Below are 9,313 nucleotides of genomic sequence, written 5' to 3'. Positions count from 1 at the left end.
GCTCAAGTGCAATAACCATTTGGATTTTTGGGGGGGGGGGTTGTTTGTTTGTTTGTTTGTTTTTACCTTGGATGTCAACTACAAATTCACTCGAACACTGAGTTTAGCATTCTTCTTCGGAAAAAGTCATAAAAATGTTTCCATACATATACAGGGAGGGGGAGATACACACATAAAAAACCTAAGTTAAGCTTCGAGAGTATGATTGTTACATTTATTCCCAATTCCAGTCAGCAGAAAGAAAGATACAAATTTCACCTAACACGCTATTCAGCAATTACTATAACTAGATCTTGATTTATATCTGTATTTGTTCAGGACCTTCCCAGTATGTTCCTGTTAAGTTACTAGGCTCAAAAAAAGCTAATAAGATGACTACTACATTCAATCTCTTTGGACTATTTCTAGGAGAAACATAAACTGTATTTATCTTGAGTTTATATGATTCAGCAGTTATGACAGTGCTCCTAAATGATAGAATTAGTTTTGTATGTTATGCCTAACAGTCATCTTTTAACTTAACATCAGTCATTGTTACAGCTCATTTTTGAGAATGTCAAGAAAGCATTCTGTTCAAAACTCTCAACTGTTCAAAAAAAATCTCAGAAGCAGTTTACTATTTTCACAGGACACTTTCTAGAAGAAAGTTGTAAGAACTTCTCACTGGGTGAAAAACACCGCTTTCTGTAGTACCTTGGCAGCCAAATAATATGACTGCCTTCATTAAAACATTGTTGATAAAACCTCTCCCTCTCACCGCAGTTTGGAAACACAGGCTCACACTGACTGAAGGTCCTTCCCTCAGAGCTCTGTGCTTCAATCACACTGGAAATGCAGGTGTTGACCAGAGAGCTTCAGCAGAGCTACATTTGATGTAAAGTTCCTTCCAGCACTGACAAGACTCTGATCCCATCTCTTTATAATTAAAACTTAAAGGCAAGTACACACCCCATTGACTACACAACTGCTCCCAGTGAACTACAAAATCATTCACTCAACTAAAAAATCATTTATGTTTGCAATATTATTATCAGAAACAGCCCGAGCAATAAACATTAAGCAACTTTCCAAATACTTTCCACAGTTAAAAACAGTTCTAAGCCTGCAAGGTCAACTGATAACAAGATTGCTTTAAATTGTCGAGTACTGCATTCTTGGAAAGTAGTACTTCAGTTTTACTTACGCATTTGCTATACACCCTGAGTGGAGGCTTAAAGCACAAACAACAACAAAAAAATCCTTTCAGAGGCGGCACGTACAAGGAAAAGGCAATCATTACAGACTGTATATAAATACCAAGGTTGTACACAAATACCAAGTTCACTCTCCCAAGTGGATTATTCCAATAGTTCCAACAGATGGAGGAAACATGACTGCCCCATTTCTCTAAAGGGACTACAATGCATTCTCCTCTTTCCGCATAAAACACTTGAAACTACAGGCAAGTAAGTGTTCAGTTCTTTTGGCAGCCTTCTAAACATTTGATTTTTAACATATTAAAGGTTTCTTCATGTGATCGGAAGCTGTCCATTTTCTTCCTTATTATCTGCTAGGTTTAAGGACAAGTTACTCAGTATTTTCAAAACTGGAAGGCAGCAATCAATGCTGATCTAGCACCCACCTATGTGGCATTCACACAATTTCTATCTCCAGAAGAAACCATTAACAGGATTTCAAAAGCAACACTGACACAAAACATGAGGGCAAACATCATCAAAAGAACCACATCATTAATGTTCCTGAAAACAAAGCTGCTGCATACTCCATACCTCTCATATTACATCTAATCTAGTGCAATTCTAGGTTCCCATCTCTTTTCCACTATCATGTTCCCACTCTTATTTCTATGTGAAATCTAATGATCAAGCAGCTATGGGATGTGCTAGGTTAGCTCTTAGAACTGCAGTGCTGAACTACAAGCATTTCTCCTGAACTCAGCTGCTTCTTCTACCTGTCCCAGGTTTTCCAGATTTGAACACTTTATAATATTAATAATATTAATTTTATATTTACAGTTTTCTCTTCAGTAAGTATTTTTTTTTTTTAAATCCTGGGCCCAGATATACTCACTCATGTAACGGAAGGGCTCCTCATCATGAACTGGAGAAGTGATTTCAGGAAGATGGCCATGGCAGGCAGGGGACCGAATCCAGTCTTGATTTTCATACAGATACAGAGAGTCCACTCGTAACTTGTAATCTGGCAACTGTTCTTCTAGCATGCTCACTAGCTCCACCTCAGGAAGGTCCTCACTGGAGCAGACATCTGAAAGTGAGTAAATGCCAGTAACAGTACATTACTATTAAATATGACACATATTTAATATTGCTACAGTAGTATACATTCTATAGGCTATAAAATACTTTAATAACCTTCAGTAGATTTGAAAAGCATGATTCTGTACTGGACAAATTACCACTATACTTATTGAATCAGTATTTGATTCACATTGTAGTATTTGTAAGTTTCTCATCCCCAGCTGACTCCACAACCTCCTGCAAAGGTGCTCTAGCCACGATTCTCTCATACTTCTTAAATATGATCACAGAATCATTAAGGTTGGAAAAGACCTTTAAGATCAGCAAGTCCAACCATCAACCCAACACTACCATGTCCACTAAACCATGTCCCGAAGTGCCACGTCCACATGTTTTTTGAATACTTCCAGTGAGGGTGACTCCACCACCTCCCTGGGCAGCCTGTGCCAATGCTTGACCACTCTCTCAGTAAAGAAATTTCTCCTAATATTAAGATTAAAACCTCCCCAGCACAACTCAAGGCCATTTCTTCTCGTCCTATCACTACCTGTTGGCCTTCTTGGCCACGTGGGCACACTGCTGGCTCATGTTCAGCCGGCTGTCAACGAGCACCCCCAAGTATGATGTATGTAATGAGTTTCAATTTCTATCTTTTCCTGTTCATTGAACTAAAACACAGACTTATATTTTACCAGCTATTGATTTCATAAGGTTTCATTGGCTTTAGCATAGTTACATTTCCCTTTTCTAAAGGAAATTCACATTTTTCTTGTTATTCTGTTTATCCTTTTGTTTGGTAACAAACATAGATGTAAATAACCTTAACGTAACTACAAAAATTAACTGAATACTGCCTTGCAATCAGGGAATGAATATAAAATTCCATTATCATCCATACAGAATCACACTGAGAAACATGGTACTCAAAATCCTGGAAAGGAAGTTTAGCTCCTCCTGTGTCGTCGTCCCCCTTAATCTCTTCACAATTATTATTGAAAAAAAAAAAAAAGAAACATTAATTCTAAGTTGCTAAAATACTGCATATCTGTCCTGGTTTCAGCTGGGATAGAGTTAATTTTCTTCCTAGTAGCTGCTATAGTGCTGTGTTCTGTATTTAGTATGAGAATAATGTTGGTAACACACTGACGTTTTAGTTGTTGCTAAGTAGTGTTTATACTTAGTCAAGGACTTTTCAGCTTCCCACGCTCTGCCAGTGAGGAGGTGCACAAGAAGCTGGGAGGGGCCACAGCCAGGCCAGCTGACCCAAACTGTCCAAAGGGATATTCCATACCGTATAACATCATGCTTAGTATATAAACTGAGGGGAGCTGGTCGAGGGGTGGTGACTGCAGCTCGGGAACTGGCTGGGCATCGGTCAGCAGGTGGTGAGCAATTGTATTGTACATCACTTATTTTGGTTTTATTATCATCATCATCTCTTCCCTTGCTGTCCTATTAAACTGTTTTTATCTCAACCCACAAATTTACCTTTTTTTTTTAATTATTATTTTTTTATTTTTTTTTTATTCTCCTCCCTATCCCACTGCGGATGGGGGAGGAGTGAGCAAGCAGCTGCGTGGTGCTTAGATGCTGGCTGGGGTTAAACCATGACAATATCAAAGGTATACGATGATTACCTTTCCAACATTTCCATTAAAGATGAAGACTATCTTCAATATCTTTCCATGGAAAAACGCCAATGTTGATTACTGACATGGAGAATTTTACAAACAACATTTTACAATGGAAGCTGATTTTACAAGCTAGTTAAGAGGACTCACCATTTTTGTTCATTTGTAATATCAGATAAGCAATACAAAGAATGTGAAACTTAAGGCTGTCTTCAGGTTGGTGTTCTGTAACATTAGATACATTCAGGATTTGTAACAGTTAATTCTTCAACTTACCAGAGATGCTCTCCAAGCCCCTGTGATCAAAATTCATGAGTCCTTTCTTCACAGTTCACTTCTTTGAAAATAGCATTCTGTAGTCAGATTGTGCACCATCCCTTTTATTGCTTTCGTAGAAAGATGGCTTTGGTTTAGTGACAGAGTGAGAGCCATCAAGACAGTAACAAATCTGGCATCAACTCACTTCCAGATCTATTGCCATCTTATGACATACTTATTTCGTCTGGGCTACTACTGATCAGTAGAAGTATCTATAGGATATTTCATGTAAGCTTCATGAGCTTCTCAGCTCAGCCATTACCTAGAAATGAAACAAAGAGAATGCGAAAGTTTAACAGATGTCACTTTTTCAAACAAGACAGGTAAATTAATGTGATTTCATCTCTGAGCTTCCTCCCTGTACTATAATAAAAAAAAAAGTAAGCATTTTACTCCCCAGTTCACATATTACATGTAAAATGTAGAATTAAAAATATGTCTTTTCCCTGCAGACATAAAGTCAATGCTGAAGGCAAGGTGTTATCAATTATCTATTTGTCTCTACCATTCCTCCTCTTCCATATAATATTTAGTGTATCACAGGTTCATTTTTTTCATTCACTGAAATAAAGTATTTCCCTTTAAAGGACAGCAGCTCCCACTAAACAGAAATTTTCTTCAGGCTGCTACATTTACTTAAAGCGATGGATTCTAAAGGCAGATTTTCAAAACCATCATTCTTAGCATTTTGATTGTTAAAAAAAAAGTTTTATAGGACTGTTTGCTTTAATCTCTTCTCCTTTAGAAGTCTGTTAATTAAAAACTGGATCTATCAGAAATTTACTGTGTAAATCATGACAAAATTTGTGTTTCCTCTTCAGCAGGGACTCATTTAAACCAGAAATGAAACTACCATGACTAATTGAGATAACCTATCAGAACAGTTTAATAAAGCAGAAATTCCGCTGTTGCCTTGCCAAGACCGATCAGTCATCCTCCATGTAAAATACAAGAGTAGTCCTAGATGACATAAAAATATAAAATGAAAGAGAACAAAGTCTCGTTTTCCCTCCTCCTACATTCAGTAAACACAAAAGTCTCTTTAAATCTTACATTAATTTCAAATTTGCTCTTAACAGTTTCCCTAAGATCTCCCATCACCAAGCACAACAATCACGGGCTTGTCTCACTGACTGTAGCAACCTCCCATTTGACAAGATCAAAATGGACAGTGCAGGAGCGTTTTAAAGAAAGCCTAGTGCCTGCTAGGCTAGTTCATCTACTTATAGACTTTGGCAAGAGATCAAAAAAGAACTTCCTTCAGTTAAGGTCAGCTCATACTTGAGAGCAATATCTTCTTGCTTTGTCATTTATTTCTTTATCTATGTACCTTATTTACCAGTTTTAATAATTATCTGTATTAGAAACTTATTAAAAACAATAAGACTGAGATTTCAGAAACATTTGCTATCTGAATGTATAGCTGCTTCTAACACTAGTTTGTGATTTTTTTCAAGAGGCTGTTTTTTAAATGGATTGCTGAAAAGCATTAACTACACACACACACAAATCTAAAACAACTCCATACAGCAGAAGATGACATTTAAGAAGAATGCTATAGATCTCCACAGCCAACATGATTTTATCTTGTAATAAAATGAGTCACTGTAGAGTGAGACAAAATTCAACGGCAGAGGACAGTTTCTTCACAACTCTGAATCTTTTTCCTTTGCATTTTAGTAATATAAAAATAAATGCTACCTCCTCTCAAGATTGGATTTAATCTCTCTTCTAGGCAGTGCAAAGCAGAGACACTATTTGTTGCAGGTCAATCTCAGTTCAGCCAAAGAGGGGGGGAAAAAGGACAAAGAAAAAAAAATTTGGCTCAAAGTTTTCTAGAGCATCAGGCCAACATCAAGATATTGAATTGAAAGGCAACCTCATTTGTAAAACCTTTAAGAAGTTTGCTAGATAAGCAAACACCATAAAAGTTAATGCTCACATTTCCAATGCTTCTCATAACTTTAGTGTGCCATGGGGCAACTTCTCTGGAAACTCAAGCAGTAAATGCACTGTGCAGTACCACCCTGAAAGCGACTCCATGACCCTTTTACTTTGCAGCTATAAAACTATTTACTTAGTGCAGATTCCTTCTGCAAGTTACAACTATAAATATATTTGGATAAAACCCATAAAATTTACAACATGGCTTTAAAATAAGTGACCATGCTATAAAAAGATGGCCTAGACATTAAAATTACTAAATCACGCAGAAAGACATGTCCAAAACAGAAGCCAGAAAACTTTCTCAGGTATTATTTTTAATCTTTATTTATAAAGATTATTTCCACTGTCAATTTACTATATTCACTCCACACAGATGTACTTCTTATCAGTTTTGTCCCCCTACTCCCTCATATGCCAATTTCCCATTGATGTTTTAGTCTTTTACAAATAAGTTAACTGAACATGGAAAAAAGAAGGAGAATTCAAATACTGGAGAATGGCCTATATGCAGGAGTAGTGCCCTCAGAAGGCTTTCTTCAAAGAAGGCTGAAGAAAAATGGAAATATCAGACAACATTTTATATACATACATACATACATATCTATCTCAGTCTGTGTATTTCTGTGCTCTCAAATTCAATTTTACTCTATGATGTGTGTTTCACATTTTGATTACCATGTGGCTTGAAACAGTAAGCTAAGAACAGGAGTACCTAGAGCATGCTTAAGAAAAAGACATCTTACAGAAGTGAGAACTAGTCCTAGGCCTTTTGCATCTGCCCCACAGAATCCAAGTTGCTCTGATCTGCTAGATCATCTGTGCATGGGAAATGGAAAAGAAACTCAAAAAGAAAGGCAATGCTGGAGCCCATTCATACCAAGAAGTATTTTAAAGTGTGAAGGCTATGACTTATGACCCAAGCAACAGTCTTATTGTTCACCAATGTTATAAGAAGATCTGACAAAACTCCCAATGAAGAACTGTACAGAAATAAAAGCACGACCAACAAAAAAATAGAAGGGGTGGAAAAACATATTAAAAGTATTAAGAAAAATACACATCAATTGTCTACTAAATGGTAAGTTATCATAGTGTATAAGTTAAAAAAAAAGAAAAAAGAATAGGAACCACATATTCCATTAAAACACTGATATTTCAATGCATGATTTGATCTTAGTAGCAGAGACAAAAATGAGTTCTCCTAACCAGATGACAGAAGATTTTATTAATTTTTCCTTCAATGAGTCAGAATATCTCTGCCAAGATTAACTTGCAAAAGCAATACTGAGTAAAGCCTTAGAGAAGTTGAAATAACCATAAAACATTAAAAACTATTGTCTTTTCTTTGTAACTACCACTTTGAACGAGTCCAGATAGATGCAAAAAGACAGTTTGTGCCATCGTATTTCAGAATGTAATTCTGAAGACATTCTGCCAGAAAGGTGAGATGAGTTGCTTTTACAACTGGAAACTGTAGACAAACAATTGTATGTGTGCATAAAAAGTTAAAAACATATCCAAAATATTGGCATCTATTTTGACGACATCCAAACTCAAACATAAATATCCTGTTATTCCTGCTCTTTTCCATTTGTTGAGAGCAGCTGACTCCTCACAAGCACTTTGAAAGACTAAACTAGATCTGCTCCTCTGTACAATTACAGGATGCAAAACATCAGGCCACAACTAATACAAATAAAATTTCAACAACAAAGAAGATTCTAACTTGATTAAGAGAGAAGGCAACACTCATTTTCCAAAAGGAAGCCAACTGAATGAGTCAATTATTCTGAGATGCCAAATTTTACTGCTATGTAAATATGCAATTAAAAAAAAAATTATATCTAGTCATTAACACAGTACTTTTCTCATTACTAAAACTGGAATGGTGTGAAGCCAGCTAGTAACAATAAACACATTTTGCATTTCAAGGTTAATGAAACAGTTCTATTCTTACAGCAAACATGACCATGCTGAATTGCTGCCAAAACATTCTTGGGACTAGTGCTCAGAGACCAAATCCTTCAACACTATATAGTATGAGACGAAGGATAAAGGACTACATATGGAAAAACAAATCTATGTGAACATACACTTTGTCTACCACAATTAACACTCACTGTGTGCCTAACACCTGTTATTTACAGCCATGACTATCTCTACAGAAATCTACTTAGTGCTTGTGTTTCTCCCATGTAAAGAAAAAAGAAAATTAAAAGAGTACACCAACAATCCTAATAACAAGTGTAACAACCATAAGCAAACCTGCAACAGACCTTCAACCATAAATAGCAAGGCATAAGAAAGGAACTGTAAGAAAACAAAACAAAAATAAAACCTCCCATGCATCTCCTGGGTTGTTTTTAATTTGGGTTGTAGATAAGGGCTCAGAGGGGAAGCTGGAGAACACCTCTTAGATGATGATGAATATCAAGGGGGTCATGAAGCTGGCCACAACGCTTCTCTCATCCTTTCTATCAAGAGTTCTGCCAAGCCGGACTCACTTTTTCTCCTTGTCAGTCATTTGTAATAATCAGTATTCTCCATAAATGGCAAAAACATATATACGTGTATATACGCTTTATGTGTGTATATACATGTATACTGGTTGAATACCACAGTTTGACAGTAAGATTTTTTTTAAGTCCTAGATGCTTGGAGGTTGTCTATATCACCCTTAACATAGAGTGTAAAAATAGTATATGCTTAAGTCGAACATCTGAAACTATGAACGCTACCTACATTAAATACCCATATCAGGTTTTATTAATTTGTAATTCTTTTCCATAAATGCACAATCATAACGTTACTATGTGTATACGTTATTTCTTGTAGGTAATTTTTTTCTTCTGGAAGAAAAAACTGCAAGAAATAACGTACACACGTAGCAATGTTATGATCACAGAGGAACCAATCCATTTTTTATTCAAAAAAAAAAGAACTGTCATGAATCCCATATATGTCAGTTAGAGTACAACAACGTGATATATGCTCTTGAGGCAAGTGCTGTGCTAATATTTCATTACACAAGTTGTTAGAGGCTTCTTTTAAAATTGAAGCTTGTTCTCTATAAAGTATACTTGAAGTGAACTTAAGTAACATTTAAGTTAACTGAAATCACTAATGCTTTCAGTTGATACATAGCAGAATGTAACATGA

The 9,313-nt window shown here is 36.1% G+C and overlaps 1 protein-coding gene across 1 annotated transcript in view; it reads right to left on the bottom strand.

Moving 5' to 3' along the window:
- Nucleotides 1-4,470, bottom strand: part of TRAK2 (trafficking protein, kinesin binding 2) — a 19,667-nt gene extending 15,197 nt beyond the window's left edge. The window contains exons 1-2 of the mRNA XM_010292569.1: nt 4,166-4,470; nt 2,071-2,265 (exon numbers count right to left, since the gene is read on the bottom strand). Coding sequence (XP_010290871.1) covers nt 2,071-2,265; nt 4,166-4,202 — 232 coding nt within the window. The 5' untranslated portion in view covers nt 4,203-4,470. The remainder of the gene's footprint in view (nt 1-2,070; nt 2,266-4,165) is intronic.
- Nucleotides 4,471-9,313: the final 4,843 nt, after the last annotated feature.

The sequence above is a fragment of the Phaethon lepturus genome, unplaced genomic scaffold (genome assembly GCF_000687285.1).
Source record: "Phaethon lepturus isolate BGI_N335 unplaced genomic scaffold, ASM68728v1 scaffold7758, whole genome shotgun sequence".
NCBI classification, from domain to species: Eukaryota; Metazoa; Chordata; class Aves; order Phaethontiformes; family Phaethontidae; genus Phaethon; species Phaethon lepturus.
This window is presented reverse-complemented; position numbering and strand designations above follow the sequence as displayed.